This window comes from Chrysemys picta, chromosome 10 (genome assembly GCF_011386835.1).
Source record: "Chrysemys picta bellii isolate R12L10 chromosome 10, ASM1138683v2, whole genome shotgun sequence".
Taxonomy (NCBI): domain Eukaryota; kingdom Metazoa; phylum Chordata; order Testudines; family Emydidae; genus Chrysemys; species Chrysemys picta.
This window is the reverse complement of record NC_088800.1, coordinates 75798354-75822941: the sequence shown is the minus strand read 5'-3', so window position 1 is coordinate 75822941 and position 24588 is coordinate 75798354. Positions and strand designations below refer to the sequence as shown.

The 24588-nt window shown below is 41.8% G+C and overlaps 2 protein-coding genes across 6 annotated transcripts in view; one reads left to right on the top strand and one right to left on the bottom strand.

Annotated features, from left to right (window-relative positions):
* The window catches only part of C10H7orf50 (chromosome 10 C7orf50 homolog), a 196069-nt gene that overhangs the window by 36660 nt on the left and 134821 nt on the right, over positions 1-24588 (top strand). The gene's annotated exons all lie outside the window — the stretch shown is intronic.
* Positions 1-24588, bottom strand: part of GPER1 (G protein-coupled estrogen receptor 1) — a 68214-nt gene that overhangs the window by 3814 nt on the left and 39812 nt on the right. The window contains exon 2 of one of the 2 annotated variants that reach the window (XM_065560045.1): positions 101-9319. Coding sequence is in view for 1 of the 2 variants with exons in the window: in XM_065560046.1 (XP_065416118.1) it covers positions 8252-9271 (1020 nt within the window). In the remaining variant the exon portion in view is untranslated. Of the gene's footprint in view, positions 1-100; positions 9320-24588 lie in introns of those variants that run through there. The other variant, XM_065560046.1, reaches the window with a different exon arrangement.

Genomic DNA, 24588 nt, shown 5'->3' with positions numbered 1-24588 from the left:
CTGTAAAGATAATCTAACTATGCATAAAAGTCCACCAAAAACCAAACCAATACCCTCAACGATTAGATTGTTTGTAGCTATGTAAAGTGTTAGAATTTACCTTTTAATTCCTGTGTGTCCATCCATAGTCATTTGTTCGGATCTGATTTTCTTCCAAACGCCATAAGGCTGGTTTATATTCAGATACACTGTTAGTGGATATGTTAATTTCAGCTATACCAGCAGTCAAAACTTTTAATGTTATTTAGGTGATACCAAGCTGCACTGAATGTCACCTGCTGAACAATTCAGTAACAAAAAATCCATATAAAATCATATTCTGTTAAACATCCTAAATAAATGAGTGTCATTGTTTTGCAGCTAATGCAGATCTTCCTGCAGATCCTTGGTAATAAAACATGGCTTTATAGATTCCCAGGGTCGTTCTAATTTGTGTTCATTTGAAGTGTGGTGTTGAACAGGCTTCCTTTTAAGGCTAGAATTAACCCCATTTCTGCTGGTTCCTTTTCTTTACCAGAACTAGACATTAATCTTTTCCCTCATATCTATCAACTATCTTTACGATGCTTAGTATAGCTTTCATTTTACCCTTCCTTTGTTTTTGAGGGAGGATAAAATTGTAGATTCAAATGAGCACCAGTTCAAAGATTAATTTTGAGTAGCAACTAAACATATTTTACTGTGCATCTATAGCAGTAGTTCAGTTTATCTAAGAGTTTAAAAGACTTTCACAGTCCAAAGAGAAATATTAGAACTTTAGAAAAATAGTAGTTTAGTTAATGAATGATCTGAAAACTTGACTAAAATTTTCCTATCCTCTTTGAGAGTCCTATTTCTCTGTTAATCCCTTGCATTTTGTGTATCCTCGACTTGACTCTGCTTAGTTCTGCTCAAAACCACCTGTATGAAATAAGCTTAATGATGCAGTTGATTTGGAGAATCAGTCTTGCTTCCAAACCCCACTATGGCAGGTGAAGTTTTGCATTTCATCTCCAGGGGCAGAGAACTAGCTGACAATTGCACAAACACCACCTGCTGGTTGTCAGAATTGTTCTGTCATAACTGGAAAAAGTCTTAGAACATTCTAAAACGAGATGCATGTTTTAAACCCTTATTTCTCATTTGAAAGAACAAAACTAAAGTTCATATGCACAATGTTCAGAGCTTTTTGTTTTATTTCTGTTTTTATATTTATGGTCTGACTTTTACTGTAAAATGCCACTCACTGCTCAACTTCTATACAGTATTCTGTAGCTACTCTCCTAAGGTAGGCTGCAGAAGGTCTTGTTAAGCATGTATCCTCATGTTCAGGATTTTCAAAGGGATTTCAAATTACAGGTTCAACTTGGGATAGAAGTAGTCAGCCTGTTGCCTTTTTTACATGTTTACAAAACATCGTTAAAATTCCCTGAGTTGTTTTGGTGTCTTTTTTTATTTTATTTTAAGTAACAGAGGAAAGAGATTTGTTTTCTTGTGTAAAACTTGAGTAAAAGGGCTTTGCACAGAGAAGATAAGTGGATGATGGGCATTTCTTAGCCCCGTTGCAGCAAAAATGCTGCCTCCCTGTGATGTGATCAGTTATAGAGGGGACAGCGTCACCAAAATAAAGGTTCTATTTAAGATGCTTGTTTTCCAAGTTCCAAACATCAGTTGGCTTTATATTAAAATACATAATCTTGTACAAAGTACTAATTCTTTTGGCATTTTGGATAAAACAAACTTTTTTTTTTAAATGGCCAAGATATTTTCTTTGAAACTCGCCATTAAGTAGCTTTTTTTCATAAAACAGAAAAAAGTCAAACACAGCATTATTTTATTAGTTTTTTATGAGTTCTATATTCATTACACATTTTTTTTGTAGTCTGAAGGGGTCATACTCTACTGAAGTTTCTCTGAACTTTTCTTAAAAAAAAAAAAAAAAAATTTAAAACATATTCATATCATATTCAAAAACGTAGATTTGTTTGTCCAGCTATAACATCAATGTTATTGATTAATCCAGTGGTATCTTCAGCCTTGTCATTGTAAAAAGGGATATAAAATGGTTCAAACAAATTTTAGTGGCTGTTGAACATTGTACACCTTCTATCTCCTTAGCTTTGCTGATATTCCAGACACATTTGATAGTAAAGGGTATCTTAACAACCCATATTAAATGACAGTCATGCTATTATTGGAGTTTATGGTACCTCCTGACGTACGTCATCAACTTTATTGTTGCTAAGAATGCACTTGATAATTACTGGTATTCTGTCTAGGGATATGTGAGACTGAGAAGAGAAGTAGTTACTTAATTGTGATTTTTTTTTACAAGAGGCTTATTTGTGACTATATAACAATTGAGTGTTTTGATTTTTCAGTCAAGTATGTAATGGCATTTAAGAATTTTATTTATTTTTAACATACAGGATTCAATGACTGCAATTCCTGTGTGCTCTCATGTATTAGTAATAGTTTTACAGATTAAATATATAAGAGTAGCTATCACTCCCACATAATTTGGCAACAGCAGCCTCACCCCTGTATCCCCGCCATTATGGTGTAGAAAGAGTGGGGCTTGTAATTGAGTAGGAGCCTACTCTATTCAGTGAGAGCAGGGCAAGGAGGAATCCAAGCAGTGCAGCCCACCTTCCATGCTACCAGCAAAGCAGTCTCCCCTGCTGGCTGCAGATTGCGGAGGAGCCTGCTAGAGCTTCTCAGGGGTGTATGAGGTGAAGGCTGCTAGAATCTGCCAAGAGAAGTATGAGGGCTGGTCTTCACTATGGGGAGATTGATGCTGCTGCAATGGATGCAATGGGGGTTGATGTAGCGGGTCTAGTGAAGACCTGCTAAATTGATGGCAGAGCACTTTCTGGTCAACCCTGGTACCCCAGCTCCCTGAGAAGATTAAGGTAAGTTGACAGGAGAGCATCTCCCGTCGACACAGCACAAGGAAGACACCGGGGTAAGTCGACCTAAGCTATGTCAACTCCAGCTACGTTATTCACATAGTTGGAGTAGCATAACTTAGATCAACTTACCACCATAGTGAAGACAAGCCCTGAGACAGCACTGGGAGGTGCACAGTAGTTGAGCCTTGGAGGACAGGACTGGGATAGGTGCTGGAGCATTCCCAGATGGTAAGGGAAGCTGTACCCAGTGGAAAGAGGAGCAAAATTGAGGGGGAGATATGATTGCTCTCTATAAATATATCAGAGGGATAAATACCAGGGAGGGAGAGGAACTATTTAAGCTCAGTGTGGACACAAGAACAAATGGATATAAGCTGGTCATCAGGAAGTTTAGATTTGAAATTAGATGAAGGTTTGTAATCATCAGAGGAGTGAAGTTCTGGAACAGCCTTCCAAGGGGAGCAGTGGGGGCAAAAGACATAGCTGGCTTAAAGACTAAGCTTGACAAGTTTATGGAGGGGCTGGTATGATGGGATAGCCTAATTTTTGGCAATTAATTGATCTTTGACTATTAGCGGTAAATACGCCCAATGGCCTGTGATGGGATATTAGATGGGGTGGGATCTGAGTTACTACAGAGAATTCTTTCCTGCGTGTCTGGCTGGTGAGTCTTGCCCACATGCTCAGAGTTTAGCCGATCGCCATATTTGGGGTCGGGAAGGAATTTTCCTCCAGGGCAGATTGGCAGAGGCCCTGGGCTTTTTTCGCCTTCCTCTGCAGCGTGGGGCACGGGTCACACCTTGAAGTCTTTAAACCATGATTCGGTAGCTCAGACATAGGTTAGGGGTTTATTACAGGAGTGGGTGGGTGAGATTCTGTGGCCTGCGTTGTGCAGGAGGTCAGACTAGACAATCATAATGGTCCCTTCTGACCTTAAAGTCTATGAGTCTGAGTCTAAAACTGTGAAGTAAATATAAAAGTAACATCTCCATATACAGAAAAATTGGCATTGGTAATAGTGTTCTATAACTTTGCTGAAATTAACAAAGTGTAAATCTGTAGAAAATATAAAGTAGGATGTTTATCTTTCTGATATAATTGAAATGTATAAGCAGAGTACGTAGTTTATTTTTGGATGTAGATTGTTCTCTTCTTCCCCAAATTCTCTCTCCCCCCCCATCTTTTTCCTGACAAACACTACTTTTACCTTCTTTTTTAAAAAAAAACCCTTAGGTGACATCCTTTCCCTTTGGACCCACTCCCCACCCTTTCCCCAACCCCAGGCAGTCTCTGGTGATTTCCCCCGGTTACTAACCATGATTGTGATCTGAGTTGGAGTGGGTAGCTGTTTTCCATGCCTCTTGGAAGTATTGAAAACCTCTAATAGTGTGTATTTTATGGACCAGCTTTTTCCAGAATTATTGGCAAGCAAATGCATTTCTCTTATTAGCAATTTTAAAAAATTGAATCTGTTCTCAAATGGAGACCATCTGGATCACTGGTAAATTATCTTTGTAAAAACTTCAAGAAAAAAGACACAAAACATTAAAACTCTGTAATCATCCATCTTTCACATTGCAATCAGTATAAAAATAGAATAAGAAATTAAAAAACTAAACCAATCCACTGTGCAAAGAAACAACAGTGCTTTCTGGAAATCCCAGTTGAGCCTGGCAGCCTTTGCTGGATACATCAGTCTCATTTCTCAGACATGTCCCAGGTATGTGGACATGTGTCCACATAAAACCCACCAATACCATTGGCATTAATTGGCCCCATCACTGGCCAATCAGTGCCTAAAACTAAGGAATCAAGGCTAAAACCTATCCTTTCACCCCACGAAGTGATCGTTGCAGGTCAGGTTTAGTTTTATTGGTGGGACATTGTGGGGAAATCTTTGTTGTTAGTGTCTGAGGTGTATATGTTCTGTGACTATATAGAGGGCTTCAGGGCTCATCCTTGCTACCTTGTTAGCTTGTGGTGTAACTCAAGTTTTGCCTCCAACACAACTCATGCCCAGATTTAAAAATCTCTAAACTACATTAAGTGGTACTTTTGATCTAGCTATTCCATCAATTGGTGTGGTCTGAAGTTCCAGTGCTGCTGACTTTAGCAATGCAATAGGGGATGCAGCATCTTGAATCAGTCAACTGTTAATCCAATCACTTTGTGCTTTGATCCAGTGGTGTTTTGCATGTGATCACGCTCACTTGAGCTAGGCTAGTTTGAGTTGAGTAATTCACATGTACTAATTTGAGCTAAATGTTGCAGTGAAGGCAAGTCCTTAGTCTCTAGAGCTGCCATTCCAATGTATTTCATCAGCACTAAAATTCACACCCAACTTCCCCAGCAATCAGCAGCCTAGATCTCTTGCATTACAATGAAAGACACAGGCTTTTTCCAGAGCAAACTGGGTGCCTAGGAGCATATGTACACATTTCACATAATATTCACCCTTGGCTTTTTTTTAACTAATGCCATTGGTTAATTTATGGTGATATGGCCAGAAATAAATGTGGACTATTTCTCAGCAAATTAGGTGAGCCTGGCAGGAGAAAGGGTGGTTAACAGAGCTATTGCTGGTAAGGGAAGGAAAGTGCACACTAGTCTTTTGGTAAATAGCCTTTACCCCACACCTGTTAGTGATAACTTTAAAAACCATAACCATATAAACCTTAGCCGAAGTTTCTTCACCCCCCTTGGCTGTTCCTTCTGTCCTAGTTCCTTCTTGCCCAAAGAGACACTCCCACCCTCTTATATCCAGTTTGGAATTAAATGGACCTTCCTGCTATCATGTCCCAGCAGTGATTACCCTGAATCTTAAGGGAAGTTTTGAGCACCTGATCCTAGGATGACATCTATATTCCAATAAGGGGTTTTAGTCCATCACCCTATTACATACCTTCCAGCCCCTCCCTGGTATGCTCACCTTCATTTTCTCCTGTTCAACCCATGCGGGACCCAATTCCCAGTCTCATGTTGCTGCCACTAAACCTAGTCACCTCACTGCCTATGGTGTTTTCCTTGTCATGACCATTATCAAGGACCCAGGACATGCCCTGGATTGCAGGGAAATGCTTTAGTCTCCCCGCCTGACAAGAAGGCCATGGTGATGAGGGGGACAGAATCAATTCATATGACTCCCAAATAGGGAAACAAGTCATGGGCTCTGTCCAGGAATCCCATGCTGACACAAGTGATCTAATAGGTTCTGCTGCCTGTAGTATCTCATTCTTGACTAAGATCTCCTAACTTATGTTTGGTCACTCCCAAGTCTCTTAGGTCTTGTACTGTCCCCCTTCTAGTTGTATTGGCACTCTGTTTCTGTCAGAAGGCCGGTCCTTATGGCTTTAGTGAGACCACATAGGTCCATGTAGTCATGCTCCAGAAACAGCAGGACTTTTTATATGTGTAAGTTGTCCACCCTGGAAATGGACAGTAGGTCAAATGTGTTGGATTTTTATTGGATTCTGGGCAAGCATCTTTTTTGGTTGCTCCCTTGTTCTTCTATGTGGCAGTTCTACTGTCTGTCCAGCTGGATGTCCTCCTTTATTTTAGGACATGGCTGTGATTATCTCTAGTGCCAGTTAGTCCTCTTTGTGTGCCTGTACCAGGGTGCACTGACACCAGCTGTCCAAACAAGCCTTCACCCTCTCAGGCAGACTTTCCAGCACTGCTCCACTGTTGCAAAATCCATCTGTTCCCTTACCATCTGGGTATTACGCCTGAGCCAATGAGTTCCCAAGCCATCAAATATTGAGCAAAGGTATGTGGCTGCACCCCTGACAGAAAGAGCTCACTTCAAAATCTCTGCTGGTAAGTCTCCTATGAGATCTCCCAGTCAGTCCAAAATAAGTCCCAATAGCCTTGTAACCTATGGCCACATGCTTGTCCAAAGCCTCGTATGAAGCTTGCACTGCCGTGTCAAAAAAAGGGGGGCGGAGGAGGGGAGGTTAAATGTATAGTTCCTGACTCCTTGTCCCACTGAACTGCAGTAACTACCCACTCAGAAGAAACCAGGTAAGCCTCATTTGCATCTGAAACTGGTAGTTATTGGACTTCAGCCTGTGCTGATGCTGCAAGGGGACTTTCTGAACTGGCTGATGGTGTAGTTGCTGTTCTACCATTCATATAGAATTTCTTCCATTTTTCTTCTTTGTGCAGTGGGTCTTAGGGAATCCCACCTCTAGTACCAAATGTTAGTACTACCCTGTCCTCAGCAGAGTACACAGAACCTGCATTAGAATCCAAACTCTCCTCTTCTTGGGGTCTACCTTTATTTATAATTGTTTTTGTTTTTTGTTTTTGTTTTTAAAAAAAAAAAACTCATCGTAAGATTCCCTCTTCCTACAGGCTTCACCTCCAGGGCCTTCATTACCCTAGGTCTTTATTTCTCTCTTGCTCAAAGAGACACTCTCACCTCCTTTATAATCTGGATGGAGCTAAATGGATCCATCTTCCCACAAGACTCATCACTAATTATCCTCAGTCTTAATGCTGAGTTTATAGCACCTTGAGCATTTCTGTGCATGTGCATTGAAGTCATCAACAAAAAATCCTGCATTCCTATACACGGGCTTAATTTGCCATCCTGTTTCTCTGTCCTAATTCTGTGACTCATGAGGGTCCTGAAGTCTTCCCTTTGGTCCAGAGTTGCCTTGTATTTGAGATACTTTAACTTGTCCACTTCTCCAAAGGCTATCATGGATAAATAGACAATCTTGGAGCTCTCCTCCTCTCTCTCAAAAGACTGCTATGTCCACAAGGGGAATGAAGGCAAAAAATCCCCTGATGGGCTCCAAAAGGGAGGGTGGATGGAGGGGAGAGAATGTTCTCAGGTTAGCACTGTGTTTTTTTTTTTTTAATTATGGAATAATCTACAATATATCACAGTTCTGCCAATATCACAATTTCAAGACTTTTTTCACTCGGGGCATATTTTACTGCTATGGCCCTTCGAATTAGCCATTATTTGTATAATACATAACTATTGTCCATCTCTAGTACACTAAATTCCAGTTGCATGGAAATACAGTTGTGAAAACAGAATGTCATTCCCTCCTGATTTTTGTCTTTGGTAAAGATGCTTTTGCTGTGCTTTTGTTTATTTCCGTGCTTGTGCATCGAAGTCCTCAAGAAAGCATGCTGTTCTGGCATCAGTATGTGTTAGACTTTTTGTTTTGGTTTAGAGAAATTCCAACATAAACCAGTTCCTTTCATTTTAAAAACCTTGACGGTAGGTCCCAAACAACATTTTTCTTCAGATATTTGTAAGGTAGGTCTAGTCTTGGGCCAAAACCAATGGACAGTTCTTGATAAAACAAGTGAAAATGTTTCAATACTTTGCATGGGGAGGGAAGTCAGTGAGACCCATTTTCACTACGTATATCTGTTACTGGTATTTCAGGACGATTGTTGGTAGTATCTTTTCTGCAAACTTTTGTGAGATTCATTAGGATTTTCAGTATTCCAGCCTGGCATGGTTTATGAAGACAAAGTATGAATATCAAACTAATGCAGTTCTCACTAAACAACACTATCTCTGCAATATTCATCATTAGCTCGTTCTTGGGGGTTCCAATGCTTTTGTGTATCTTTAATGTGGTCCTGAAGAGAATCATAGTGTTGTAAAACAGACGGCATACAAACATTGTTATGGTTATAGTCAGCACAGCCAGATAAGCTTGAATATTCTGGGTTGGAGCTTCTGGTTGTGCTTCTTTAACAAAAAATAGAATAAAACAGAGTATCTGGAAAAACAATGGAATTCCAAACCCAAAGCTGAATTTAATAATCTCATATTCAGGCCATGCGAATAATGGATCTAACTGGCAGGCTGTTTCTTTGTGGTAGTTATCTGTGCCTAGCAATGCCACCACTACCAGTGATATGCAGAAGGCACATGTTAGTACAAATCCAACACATAACATTGGACTTTGAGTTGCTTTGGTCATCAAAACGGTCCTTGGTGGGAATCTACTGAATAAAAAAGCAAGAAGCATCAAAATCAGAAGATACTGAGAATTGAAATAACTCACATTGAAAAAAAACGACAGAGCTCCACACTCTAACTGGGTTGCCATTAAATAGTCAGGTCTAGTTATGACAGTAAATGAAAAAAATATCATTACAATATTGCTGATGGTGAAATAAAAAAGAAATATGTCTAATTTTTCCAAGCCACTATCCCGCAAATAGTTCTTTATGAAGACGGTCAGGATAAATATGCCAGCTATTAAACCTGTTGGTACAAAGAAGGCAATGTAACAGTGCATAAATCTTGATATGACATTTTGAGAAACTATGAGGTCTTCTATTCTGATAGATGGGTCGAAGCTATGGCTTGGATATCTTATCCATGTCATGTTGTGAGAAATCATCCTTCTGTGTAAAGCTATTTCCTCTTTTATGAAGATTGAAACCGCAACCTAAAATGAAAGTAAAACACATCTTTAAAAATACAGTTTAAATGGTCCCTCATTCACATGTTTTTAGATTTATAGCCAGAAATTCCCGAGCTCTTGTTCTTCAAACCTATTTTTTCAATATAAGGTAGTCATCTTTTTATATTTTATAAACATTACCAATTTTCATGTTAGTAATTTCCAGGTAGCTTATGTAGTTTAATATTTGTAGCAAAACAAATCCTCACTGCTCTACTCTTATATATGCTCTCCTGTCCCCTTTACTTTCCCTCCTCCCTGTTAGTCTTTGCAGATATGAAACTACTGCAGTTCTGCTTTGCAGAGGATGGGAAGGATTCAGTGAGCCTACGCCCCTGTATGCCTTAGAGCAGGGATCTGTAGGGTGCTAGAGAAGGTGTTAGATTTGTTGCTGTGTGGTGCCAATCTTCCTCACCATCTTGCCAAAAGGTGATGCATACCATATGCAAGGCAACTGCAGCCTATAGGCTAGATGTGTAGTCACAAGTGGCTTCATTACAGTGCTGTGGTCAAGATGAGGTTTCCATGTCTCTTGGCCCCTGCTGACCGCCTTGGAGCACAGTCTGTTGTACTCAGGCTGTGTGCTGGGAGATGCAAAGATACACAAAACATGGAGGAAAAAACTATATAATTTCCTTTGTTTTTAAGTTTTAGATTTCTTCTGTAAAGATTAGCTTTTTTCATGATTGCAGTCCATGCTGAGGAGGCCACACAAAATTAAGGGGAATTACTGTTTGAGAACTACTCAGAAAGAAATGTCTTTTCATAGTATTAGATCTTTAGGGTTACCATATTTCAACACTGAAAAAAGAGGACACTCCACAGGGGCCTGGCCCTGCCCCAATTCTGCCCCTTCCCCACCCCAGCCCCAGCCCTGCCCCGACCCCGCCCCTTCCCCAAAGCCCCTGCCCCAACTCTGCCCCCTCCTCTGAGCACCCTTCATTCCTCCTCCTCCCTCCCACTCTGATCTTGGTTGGGGGTTGCTAAGTGCTTCCCTGCTCCCCACTCGCCCTGCAGCCCCCCCTCCCCTGCAGCCTCTGTGACCCCTGCTCACCCTGCAGCCCCTGCACCCCCTGCCCCTGCAGCCTCTGAGACCCCTGCTCTCCACTCGCCCTGCAGCCCCTCCACCCCCTGCCCCTGCAGCCTCTGAGACCCCTGCTCTCCACTCGCCCTGCAGCCCCTCCACCTCCCTACCCCTGCAGCCTCTATGCCCCCGCCTGCCCTGCTCCCCCGCTCACCCGGCAGCCTCTACCTGCTGGGGGCTTCAGACGCTCCGCAGCGCGGGTCCCTGCAGCCCCAGTCGCAGCTTCCTTCCTGACGCCGAGCAAATTCCCCGGCCTGTCTGTCCCTGCGGGAAACAGCTCCCGCGGCGCCGGGTTCTGAGCTGCGCGGGGCAACGGGGCCACAGGAAGGTCCCCCAGTGGCCGGGGGGTCCCCGCCTGTGAGGGAAGCCCGAGCCCCTCCTGGTTCCCCACCTGAGCATTGTAGCTGGGGCAGCTGGGCTGCGCTGCGGACCCGGCGGATCGTGCTGGGCGGACCCTGGCTTATGCCTCCCTATTTCCCTGGACATGTCCGGCTCTTTGGAAATTCCCCCCCCGGACAGGTATTTGAGCACCAAAAAGCCGGACATGTCCGGGGAAATCCGGACATATGATAACCCTATAAGATCTTCATCCATTAATAATATGGTCATTTTATTTTAAATACTACAGAGGCCTAGATCTTGTTATGCTCTAAAGACTAGCAAAATTTAATTTCTCTCCCTTAAATTTTAGATTATGTTCACAGATACATTATGCTCTTATTTGTCAAGTTTCAGCCAGGAACATGTGTTTTACAGTTGTTATAAATTCCTGAAGATAGGGGTTTTTAGAGATAATGCTGACATGCTGTTAACTGTAATGGGTCTATCTCATGTTGCTCTAATAATTCTGCTACCATGCAAATTTTTCTTTTAAGCAAATGTGTAGGAAAATAGTTGTTTGTTCAAGAGAAACTGAATGCAATAAATATGGATATATAAATTTTACAGACCACCTAAAAGCATGATTAATTCACTGTCAAAAAGGTAGTTTCTATGCACTTTGTACTGGTAAGTCAGCTGCTTTGGAAAATATGGACTTGTTTCTCATTGGGTAGGTAATTTAGTTGCAAAGGGTGAATATATAATTTTGAAACAGCTCCTTGCTGTAGATAATGAACTCAAATATTTTATTGTTTGTAATTAGCAAGTTTTAAACTTCTACTGAATCAAGTATGGTGCTAGCGCTGAAAAATGGTTTAGCATATCTACAGTTTAAAAATATTGCATGCTATTTTCTGAGCTTTTTTCTTCCACTTTCTTGGCATACAAGCATTTTAATTTTGCACTAAGTCATAGTTTTAATGTACGTTTTTTCACTTGATTCAATTGTATGTAAAGCTGATCTGTTCAAGCAGCGTCTGTAGACAATGAATCAGAAAGTGATATGACAGCACACTGGGGTTTTTCCCTTATCTGAAGGTTCCATAGAGCCCATGTTAATGACTGGAATAATGTACCTCCAACTGTACATAAGGCTTTTTTACACAAAGGGATCTGGTGACATAAACTCTTAATATGAAGGCATTTTTTAATTGACAGACCCCCATAAAAAATTATAACCTTAACTTGCGTATATTACGGAGGTAGATTTTTATTAATGTTCTTTATAGATAAAGCAAATCCTCCTAATTCTGTCTCTGTCATCTTTTTTCTTTTCTTTCCCCACCTCCTCACATTTCTGATACTTCTAATCACGCCCCAATTAGTCTGAGTTTTAATATTATTTCTATTCCAAAAGGGGTGTGTATGTATATGTGTGTATATAAAAATAATCTTACGACATAGAAATGATTGATTCTTTAGTGGTATTTGTTCCCTTAAAAGCAGTACTTGTTCTCTCCTAGACTGTTTTGCTGTTGGGAGTTCTCATTGTATGACTAGGAAAAGTACCACTGCAGGAATAGTTTCTGCAAACAGAAGATCTCTGTGTTACAGATGAATAGGCAGTGGGAGAAGAGCCAGCTGGGCTAAGAGGACACCTATATCACATCATCTTGCATGCTCCAAGTTTTCAACTCCAGAGCACAAGCTACAGGAAGAAGCAGATGGACAAAAGATCTTAGGTAACATTATCAAAAGCACTTAAGTGATGTAGAAACCCAAGTCCCCTTTTAAAAAGTGATTTTCAGTGGAACTTAGGCTCCTAACTCACTTACGTGCTTTTGAAATTTTTACCTAAGATCTTGGTCCTAGTGGGGGATGGAAAAGGACATACAGAGGACAGTGAAACTGGAGGCGGGGGAAGTCAGGAGAGATTGGAAGTTGTTTAGGGTACATAGCAAAATGGAAATGCGTACTATATTAAGTTAGCCATTTATGAGAAATTAAAGCATTGAATTACTAGTTAACAGAACCATTTTGAAGTTAGTTGTTGAGTGGAGAGGAACTTGAGAAAATTGGAATCAAAATCTTTTCAAAGATGACCCTGAAGAGAAAATACAGTTGAGTTGCTCATAAAAGACAAAAGGGTTAAATAAAATCTCTACTGCAGCAAATGTTTGTGCTAACTAATTTCTAAATATGCACCACTGAGAAGAGTGTAAAAAGTGTATAAAAAGTAGTGTTCTACTTTGAACAGTGACAATTAGGGCATGTCTACACTGCAATATTAAGTCGACCTCTGTTAGGTTGACTTATAACCAACACATTAATTACTGCAGTGGCTGATGTCCACCCTTCTGTCAGTGGTGCGCGTCCTCACTAGGAGTGTTTCCACCGTCTGAAGATGGGGAGAATGTGGGGTTGAGAGCCAGGGATCTCAACTCTGCTCAGCTCCCCTCCAGGAGCCCAGCTGCCCCCTGGGCTTCTCACCTCCCCACTTCCACATGTGAAATTGACAAGACAATCAACAGCCAATGTGAAGAACATAGTGTCTATACAGACACTTCATTGCTCTAACTACACTGACGTAAGCCCTACGCTTCTCGTGGAGGTGGAGTTGTTATGTTGGTGTAGTAGGGCACTTACATCAGCAGGAGCAAGGCTGTAGTGTATACACTAACTGCCTTATGTAGTGTAGACACTAAACTGCCTTATGTCAACCTAACTCTGTAGCGTAGACCAAGCCTTAGAAAGGCCAAAGTACAAAATGAGATTAAACTAGAAATAAATAGGATGAAATTCAATAAGGATAAATGCAAAGTACTCCACTTAGGAAGAGACAATCAATTTCACACATATAAAATGGGAAAAGACTGCCTAGGAAGCTCCCTAGGTGTATCCAGAGCTATACATTCTTTCCTGAGGAAACGGATCTGTGAGTTATAGTGGATCACAAGCTAAATATGAGTCAACAGTGTAACACTGTTGTGGAAGGAAAAGGGGGAAAAAAAAAAAAAGCAAACATCATTCTGGGATGTATTAGCAGAAGTGTTGTAAGCAAGACCACAAGGAGTAATTCTTCCACTCTACTCTGCACTGATAAGGCCTCAGCTGGAGTATTGTGTCCAGTTCTGGGCACCACATTTCAGGAAAGATGTGGATAAACTGGAGAAAATCCAGCAGAGAGCAACGAAAATGATTAAAGGTCTAGAAAACACGACCTGTGGGGAAAGATTAAAAAAAAATTGGTTTATTTAGTCTGGAGAAGAGAAGACTGAGGGACGGACATGATAAGTTTTCAAGTACATAAAAGGTTGTTACAAGGAGGATGGTAAAAAATTGTTCTTCTTAACCTCTGAGGATAGGACAAGAAGCAATTGGCTTAAACTGCAGCAAGGGAGGCTTAGGTTGGACATTAGGAAAAACTTCCTATCTGTCAGGGTAGTTAAGCACTGGAACAGATTGCCTAGGCAGGTTGTGGAATCTTCATCATTGGAGGTTGTTAAGAACAGCTTAAATAAACACCTGTCAGGAATGGTATAGTTATTATATAGTCCTGCCTTGATTGCAAGGGACTGGGGTAGATGACACTTGTATGGTTCTGTCTATAAATGGCAACTTCTTACTCAATAGATGTGCTCCCTAGGTGTATCCAGAGCTATACATTCTTTCCTTCCAAACTTTGGACTATCTGAAAGCATTTATTTTAAAACAGCACTGATCAGGCTGGATGTCCTCAAATTAGATCTTTCAAACTGTATTTTGAGTGGTGGAGATGACAAGTTCAGGGTTCATGTGAATTTCAGTTCCCTGCTCAAAAGAAAGAAGCAGACAGTCTTGGATTGTCAGCACAATTTTGGGGTTAACAAAGTTTAACTTCCATTTCCTGTGCAGCATGAGAACAAAGTTCATGCGTTAACAGTGACTTCTTGTAGTTACTCATGGGAGACTGTAAAGCACAAAAAAACCTCAAAAAACTAAGATAGAGAAAATCCAGAAATTGTTCCTTACAAAATCAGATGGTGCAGTGCTACTCCCTTGGCTCTGCAACTACTTCCTTATGTTGACCTGCAGTCAGGTACAACTTCTCTCAACTGTTAACTGCATGCTAGTTAGTCTGCTGCAGCACAGGGCCTGCCTCACTTGCTGCCTTTGCCCCTGTCTCTCCCTTGCTGCTTTTGTTCCCTTTCTTTCTGCCAGGGAACCTCCGCAGTGGCCACGAAATACTAGTTTCCCCAATCCTTCTCCCCTTGAACATACCGAAGAAAACCCATGAGTGAAGGAAGGGGTCAAAGTAGGTCAAATTTTGGGCCTTCAAATAGGATGATATTTGTCTGTAAACACTGCTATCCTGGTATGGTAGCGCTTTAGGAATATGAATGAAAGACCTGGTCTACACTACAAAGTTAGGTCGATGTAAGTCACCATGTGTCAACCTAGTTGTGCATGTGTCTATGCTCTAATTTGTCTGCTGCCGATGTAAGTGCTCCATTACAGCTACGCAGTAGCACCATCTCCCTGCGTGGCAATGAGCCATGGTCAACGTCCTATGGTTGATGAATTGTGAGTATAGACACTACATGGCCTATATTCACTGTAACAATCCTCCAGCAACTGCCCCACAATGCCTGACGCTAACTGCTCTGGTTACAATTGTGAGCTCCACTGCCCAGGGGTCACTGAGACTGGAAGCCACCCTCTCTCACTTTATAAATCCTTTGTATTGTTGAAATGCCATTTCCTGATTGTGCAGCTTGGCAAGCACACCTATCAGTTCTCCCTTGTGTGCAGCTGCTCAACCGACCATGACAGCTATACGATCCAGTTGTGCCCCTGCTTGAAGTAGACAGCAGGTATTGGGCCTGTGAAAAGAAGAGGCTCAGCAAACCCAGCTATGGAGTAGTCATGAAAACGGGGAAATCTATGAGCAGATTGCCTGGGGGATGCAGGCAAAGGGTTGTGACAGGAATCAGCAGCAGTGCCATGTGAAAGCAAAGGAACTGCTGCAGCCATATCAGAAGGCCAATTGTTGATCTGGTGCCGAGCCGCAGACCCGCCACTTTTACAACTGAGATGCGTGCCATACTTGGCAGAGACCCCACCAGCACCCCACAGAGCATAGTGCACATCTGCGTGGAGGCTGTGAGACACCTGTCGTGAGTTGGGAGGAGGAGGAACAGGAGGAGAAGGATAGGGGTCATGTGACTGGGGTGTCCAACTATGCCACCAGTGAGGATTTATTTAAGACTCCACTGCAGTCTAGTCAGTCCTGGGAGCTGAGCACGATGCAGGGGACGGAACCTCGGGTAAGTGTGTGAATGCATTCCCCAGTACAATATTTAAATATACAGATGGTGCCCGACCCCAGTGTAGCAGGACACATGTAGTGACTTTTCATTAATTTACTCATACTAGAAGACACAACAGACAGAAGTAGAGTTATCTGCTTTTCTTTCTGCTGTAGAGTTAGTTGGGGAGGGGCATGCAGAGCACTTTGTTTATGTGCACAGGGATGTCCCTTGAATCCTCCTTAGAAACTTTCGTGGAGGTACCCTGCAATCGTCTCCCAAAGTTTTCTAGAGCTGGCAGTCTTATTTCTTCCCCCACGGTAGGACACTTTCCCACACGAGTCTGCAATGGTTTTAGTATTACTCCTGGGGAAATTCTGCGCAACTGCAATACAGCAGAAAAATACTCTCCCCGTAGCCCCACAGATTTCCTTTGTTTCCTTGCAGAAAATGGTTTCTGTGGGGAAGCAAAGAGAAGCTGCACCAGTACTCACTCACCCCTCTCTGGCAGCTCAGATGCGTCTGGGCAGCTGAGGGGCAGGGGAGAGGTAAATCACAGGGGGGCGGGGGTTGGGGATGCCCTGGCTGCCCAGGGACATTAGTCCCAGCTGGTGGGGGTGGGGGGGAGGGAAGGATAGAGATGGTGTTCCCCTCCCCCTTCCCTGCACGGAGAAGCCAGGGCTGGGTCAGATCAATCCCCAGAAACGTTCCCTGGCTGCAGGAAGCTCTGAACCACGGGGGTGGAATGGGAGGGGTGAGACTCAGGGCGGGGGGTGTTCCAAGTCGAGGGGGTGGGTGCAGGGGGTTCCAGATGCACAAGGGTTGGGTGGACAGGGGGAGCAGCTCCCTGTACAGTGACCCCTGCCCCCACCCATGCACCTGTAACCCCCCCCGCATCAGGAGCCCCCAACACCCAGACCCCCACCCCACTGATCCTCAACCAGCTGCACCCTGACCCTGCGTCCCTCCAAGGGGCAATCCCTCAGCCCCCCTCCCCGAGCCCATTCTACCAGACCACATTACTGTGGCTGACATTACTCTTTCAAGACCTCCCTCAGCTGCATAGCTCTGCATTGAGCTCTTCTAATAGCACTTGTGTTAAACCTAGCAGACAGCTGCTCCACCTCTGCCCTCCACCCCAGTGGCAGCTTTTCTCCCTTTGCCTCACAGGTATTATGCAGGACACAGCAGGCAGTTATAATCATTGGGGTATTTTTCTCACTAAGATCTAATCTTGTGAGTAAACACCGCCAGCGTCCATTCAGTCTAACAAAATCATATTCAGCGGTCATTCTGCACTTGCTGAGCTGGTAGTTAAATCTTTCTTTGGTCCTGTTGAGGTGGCTGTTGTACAGCTTCCTGAGTCTGGGGAGCAAGGGATGGTCTGGGTTCCCCAGGATCACTGTTGGCATTTCAAAATTCCCAATGGTAATCTGCTGGTCAGGAAAGGATGTTCCTCCTTGCAGCTTTCCAAACAGTTTTGTGTTCTTAAAGATTACTCCTGGGGGAATTCCTTACCACTGTATGCACGCAGAATTCATGTCCCACACAGATTTCTTTGCTTCCTTGCAGAAAAATGAGGAAGCAATGAAATCTGCGGGGGACACATGCTCCTTCCCCAGCAGCCCGGGTGCGTCTGTTCAGAGTAGCTGGCGGAGACGTAAATCAGCACGGTGGGGGGAGATGTCAGTCGCTGCTGGGGGTGGGGTGGGTGTGCTTGCATACGAGCAAGAAAGACTCCCTCTCAACTGGCTAATGCGGCGGGCTTTGGGTTGTTTGGAAGTAGGCATGATGCAGGCTCTGTCACCTCAGGCAGAGCAGAAAATGTACCAGCCTGCCTGCATAGTTGTTAATGTTCCTATTGTTAATGTTGCATCTGAAGAAGTGAGGGTTTTTTTTTACCCACGAAAGCTTATACCCAAATAAATCTGTTAGTCTTTAAGGTGTCACCGGACTCCTTAATGTTCCTATTGTTAGTGCATTGTTCCCATTCTTAGTCAATTCCCCAAGGAGCACAAAACGCATGTAAAAGTTTTAGGGCACCTTTACATTGCCAGCGTGGTGTAAACAAGACTTACGGTAAATGACAATAAGGGAATCCTCAGATAGGAAAATCCATGTGCTTTCTCACTTTCGTCCTGTGCCACAGTGGTATAGTGGGGTTAGATTACAGCTCAGGATCTATTTTAATTACCCATTTTAAAAAAAAAAGACTTAAAACATTTATCAAGCAGTCAATAAAATGTCAGGACAGTCAGAACCAAGCACTTCCCAAAGTAGCCAGCCATGTCCAGATGTAGTTACTAAAGGGCAAAGGGATATTTGCTCTTTTGCACAATGTGAACCGTCTTCACATCATGCAGCAAAAACAGCTACACCAGCTTCTCGTGCTCGAGAATTTCCTACAAAACTGCATGTGGATGGGGACAAATTATTTTGCACATCCTGCAATGTTGTTCTTAATCATGACCGATTATCTGTAATTGTGGATCATTTTGCATCAAAAAATCACAAATTGAAGGAAGGTGCGGCTCAAGAGGAAGGCAGAAACAAACATCAGAAAATCATTACAAGTACACTGAAAAACAAAACACAGGCGGAGAAAGAATGTGTGGAGGTGAGTGGAAATATGAGAAAAAGTTATAATATAGAAAAATAAGATAAGTAGCTTAGAAGAGCTATAGTGATAGTCTCTTTGCTTGCTCTGAGATCTTGAATAGATAGCTTGTTTTTAAACTTTTTTTTTTAAGTGATGACTATGGTCAGTTTTCTGTTGATGATACATTCTACACTGTGTAACTTTTGTACTTTCATGTGATGTTTTACAGTTAATTGTAATTTAATCATGCATTTGTGTGATTGAGTGCGAGTCTCCTTGGATATAGAGGCATAAACCAAATAACTAAATATTAGAGTGTGTGTGTGTGTGTGTGTGTGTGTGTGTGTGTAATCGTGATCTTTTACTATAAATCTAAATTAAAATCTAGAAATTCATAACTAAATATAATATGAATACATGTATTAATATAAGATAAAAGATGTTATGTGGATAGTAAACATTTGTGCTCACTCAATATTTATCTAACTTTTACTTTCAGATTTGTACAGCATGGGCGAAGACACTAGCAGATGCTAACATCCCCTTGTCAAAGACAGATCACCCCCTTGGGAGAGAAATTCTTGACAGCAGGTCTGGAATGGTGGTGCCATTCCTGGTAGGACACAACTGACTGAGACATACTTACCTGATGTGTGTACCTCAAAGAAAAGGAAAACTTAAAACTGAAGCTTAAAGACAAGAAAACCACTGTTATCTTTGATGCATGTTGTGATGATGAGACAAGATCAGTTAATTAGAACCTCATTGCAGTGGGCATGTTAATTTTTTTGTTAAGTTTTTCACTGTACAATTTGATCCTTTCTGACAGAAGGAAAGTGAGAAAAACTTGAAGGCACTTTGTTTTCTGTTCTGTAATTTAAATGAAAATACTGAATTTATACTGCAGAACGATTAGCAAAAATTTAAGACTTTCATGTGTGAAAGTCTGAGCAATTTAAAATGACATTCTACTTTATTTTGCTGTTTGATGTTCTGTAATGTAATTTAAATGATAACCCAGGATTATAACTGGAATGCAGGGTATTGGTTACCAACTATTTGTAACTTAACTTTCATGTATTTAGGAAATGCTGAATAGTTGTGATTTTTTTCTGTATTGTAGTTTAAATAAATTACCCAAATAATTGAAACTTTCATGATTTATATTGCATTATTTTGACAAATAAAATATGCAGAATTTTTAATTTTTGGCACAGAATTCCCCAAGGAGTAAAAGATGCCAGTGTCATGCATTTTTCCTGACCAGCTTACACTGATGTCAGCGACACATGCCTTGTGCACAACCATAGAAAAGTAGCCCTTTCTGTTGATGTACTCTGTGGCAAGGTGGGCTGGTGTCAAAACAGGGATGTACGTGCCATCTGTTGCCCCACCACTGTTTGGGTTTGCAGCAGTGAGGTTCCCATCCGCTATTTCTTGCACATTTTCTAGAGTCACGGTCCTGCATAGCAGGCGACGATTAATTTACCCTGCATGCTTGCATGACAACAGCCCCCAATGTGGATTTTCAAACTCCAAAATGATTTCCCACTGACCAGTAGCAATCCTGCTTTGCAAGCTTCCCAAGTGCCATCACCAGTCTCTTCTCAACTGTTAGCGCAGGTTTCACTCTGGTGTGCCTGTGTTGGAGGCTTGGTAGACAGATCTGGTCATTTGGCCTTTTGCATTCAGAAGTTCTGCAGCTACTGCTCATCATCCCAAACCTACATTACAATGTGATCCTGCCAGTCAGCACTTGTTTCTTTAACCCAGAAGTGGCATTCCACCATCTGCAGCTGCTCTGTGAAGGCCACCAACAGCCTTGAATTGTTTTTGCCTAGGTCAGAGAGCAATCTGTCCTCTACAAAATTGTCACGTCTCCCCTTCCTGTGGTTCTTCCTACTGCTCTGCAAATATCAGAGGCTCATTCATCCTATGTTTTCAATGCTCATGACAATAGTGCAGAGCTGAGTGGGCGCCATGCTTCTGTCAGAGATGATGGACAGTGAGAAGTGCCACACAGCTTCTGGGGATTTTAAAAAAAGGCAGGAAAATTGAGATATGGATGGCATTATGGGATGAAGTGAGTTGCATGCTGGGAACTTGACTTCTTGCTCACAGTCACCGGTGTGACTCATTGCTGCCCCACCATGCAATGCCAAAAGTTGCTAAAAGACAGTGTGCTGGAAGATGGCAAGCTGCACAGTAGAATACCTACCCATAGTGCACCACACTGTGTATCGACACTAGCATTCCTTGTGAGTATGTGCAGCACCGATACAAGGAACCAAGTATACATGTACATGAGCGATATACTGACTACGGCGATTTTAAGCCAACTTGTGTCGACAAAGTTTGTAGTTTAGACATGGCCAAAGAGGCTAGACTATGAGGTAATGAATGGAAGCTGGGCACGTGGAGGAGAGTGGTCACTTGTTTAAGGAATCATCCTACACAATGACATTGGGAGGCTGAGATAAATGTGAGATCTTCTTTCTATGGTTAAAGAGCTTTTTTACCTCCGCCTCCTGTGATATTTTCATCTGGACCGGTCAACTTTTTGACAACATTGAGCATTTGTAGTTAGTTCTGGCTCTGCAAATGTTTCCATTACTGTTTTCTGAACTCCTTTCAGACTGCTGGCCAAGTAACCTCTCAAGTAACCATGTCCAGCAGTTCCCTTACATGGAATCTCAGTATAGCTTTTTAGCAGGTTACTTTTATGGTAGTATCATTGCTCATGAAAACAAGAAGGTAGCTTTAGATTTCATTGTAAATAATATCAGCCTGCATCAGAGTATTGAAAAACCAATGATAATGCTGATGTATGTTTGAACTTGACCAGGATCTGGGCTTGGTACTGATGTTAGCTCCATCTGTTGACTATAGCCAAGGAAATCATACTTGCATCTAACTCCCCTTTGGAATATCCAAAGCATAAGACCAAGGAGACTATGAGACAAGGAAGATTAGACATAGAGCAGCAAACTGCAGAAGTTACAACTTATTGCCTTAATAAATAGCATCCTCTTGATTACTGACTAAGTAGACTTATCCTGCTGCTTTTGCGCACAGTGTCATTTTAAAGGAGATATTATCAACCTGTATAGGCTTAATTTTTTCACATTTATGAAGATAGATGCCAGAAACAAATTAAAATTACAACTGAGACCTTGTCTACATTTTTTTTTTTCCTTTTCCTCCCTTCCTCCCACTTTGGTAACCTAAGATGTAAATTTGAACTGGTGTGCATTTAAACTAGTATCACTCCTCATGAGGGTGCTTCTATTACAGTGTACAAGTGTCTTTTTTCAGTTTAGTTTGTCACTTTGTAAGGCGTTTAAGCTAAACTGTAGCAAGGCATTCACACTAGAGTTAAGGGTGGCTGGATTTGGGGTGGAGGGACAGGTTTGTTACACTGCTATAGTTATACTCATATAGATATATTAGTAAACTGGTAAAACTTTCCTGTGTAGATAAGGCCTAATTGTTTTCTGTTTCAATCCTAACAATGCACCGTCCTAAAAAAAATTCCAGGGAAACTCCCCACATCTCACCAAAACAACAAACTGTTTACAACTTTCCTTTCCTTAATCAATAAACTCCACAGTGCCTGCTTGAACTCATGAACGTGTGGTCCACCCCAGGAGAATAAAAATATAAACACAAGATGCTATTTTTGTGTAGTTAGAGGCTTGTGGTATATTCTTGAATATTTTTAAATTGGAATATTAGCAAGATAAAAATGAGTACTTTAGGTGTCAGTTCTTCTCGTAAATTGCTTCTGGGAGCGTCTTTCCTGCTAGTAGTTTAAAAAACGTACAAACATCTGCCTTGTCTTTTCATTTTGCTATCTCTTCAGGTGTGTTTTTGAAAAAGGAGAACATATGCTGTCAGCTGTGAATTCAGACTAAGGTGGGAAAGAGCTCTCCATAAGTGTGGGTTCAGTCCAAAGGACTCACTATCCACACTCGTTTATACGGTTGGAGGGGACAAACTAACATTTAGTGCCGTGCTTCTTTCTCTGACAGACACTATTCCAAAATCAATTTTTCCTACTTCAGTTCTATCCTACAAGGCGCACAGAGCTTGGCAGGTGTTGAGCCTCCATAATGCCAACTGATTTCAAAGAGAGTTGAGGATCTGTAACACCTTACAAGAGGTGCTAAGCAACACCTCACAGGATCGGGTGTTTCAGTGGAGGAGAATGGTCTCTAGTGGTTATAGAACGAGGCCAGACTATTGGTGTCTATTGCCATCTCTGCAGCTTGATTCACTGTGTGATGTTGGACAATTGGCTTAGCCTCTATATATTATTTGCTAATAGTTATTACTTCTAGGATGAGCAGAATTTTTAAAGACTGAAACCAATGCTGCTTTGTGAATTCACTGTCAGAGTGAGCTAGTTTACTAGTAAACTGTGATCCTGAGGTTCAAATAAGGCTTCTTTGTTGGATGTATGTGATCCTTTAACCTGCAGTGAGATAATCCTGGCGCCCACATCTCTTTTTATGGTAGTCTGTTATGCAAAGTTTTCAGGCCATTTGGGCAGAAATTTTTTTACTGCAGGAAATCAAATATAGTAAAAATCTTAAATGAATCAAACTGTAGGATAGAATCTCAATGGATAGAAATTCTATGCTTGAATAATAGCAGTAGGAATGTACAACTGACCACCTGATCAGGAGAGTGACAGTGATGGTGAAATGCTAAGGGAGATTAGAGAGGCTACAAAAACAGAAAACTAGATAATTATCCCTGTATTGATTGGTTCATGTCACCTCAGGATGGCATGTTCAGAGAAAATTTCTAGTCACCATCAGTGACTGTTACTTAGAGCAACTAGTCCTGGAATCCTCAAGGGGAGAGGCAATGCTTGATTTAGTCCTAAGTGGCACACAGAATCTGGTCCAAGAGATAAATATAGCTGAACGTCTTGATAATAGCAACCAGAATGTAATTAAATTTAATATCCTTGGGGGCGGTGGGATAACAAAGAAACCTGCCCACAGTAGCATTTAAAAATATGAAACTGCAGAACTACTGACTGTGGTAAGTAACCTATCGCTTAAATCAGCCTCTGTATCGAATGACTGGAGGATAGCTAATGTAACGTGGCTTTTTAATAATGGCCCCAGAGGCAATCCTGGCCGGTAAGTCTAACTTCGGTACCAGGCAAATTGATTGAAATTATAGAAAAGAACAAGGTTACCAGACACATAGATGAGCATGATATGTTGGGGAAGAGTCAACATGGCTTTTGTAAAGGGAAATCATACCTCATCAATCTACTAGAATTCTTTGAGTGTGTCAACAAACTTGTGGACAAGGGTGATCCAGTAGATATAGTGTACTTGGACTTTCAGAAAGCCTTTGTCAAGGTCCCTCACCAAAGGCTCTTAAGCAAAGTAAGCAGTCATCAGATAAGAGGGAAGGTTCTCTCATGGATCAGCAAATGGTTAAAAGATAGGAAACAAAGGGTAGTAATAAATGATGATTTTTCACAGTAGAGAGAGTCGTGTCCCCCAGGGGTCTGTATGGGACCAGTACTGTTCAACATATTCATAAATGATCTGGAGAAGGGGGTAAATATTGAGGTGGCAAAGTTTTGCATATGATACAAAATTAGTCAGGATAGTTAAGTCCAAAGCTGACTGCAAAGAGTTACGAAGAGATCTCACAAAACTTGGGCAACAAAATGGCAGATGAAATTCAATACTGATAAATGCAAAGTAGTGCACATAGGACAACATAATCACAGTTATAGACACAAAATGATGGTGTCTAAATTAGCTGTTACCACTCAACAAAGAGATCTTGGAGTCATGGTGGACAGTTCTCTGAAAACATCTGCTTGATGTGCAGTGGCAGTCAAAAAAGCTAACAATGTTAAGAACCATTAGGAAAGGGATAGATAAGACAGAAAATATCATAATTCCACTATATAAATTCATAGAGCGGC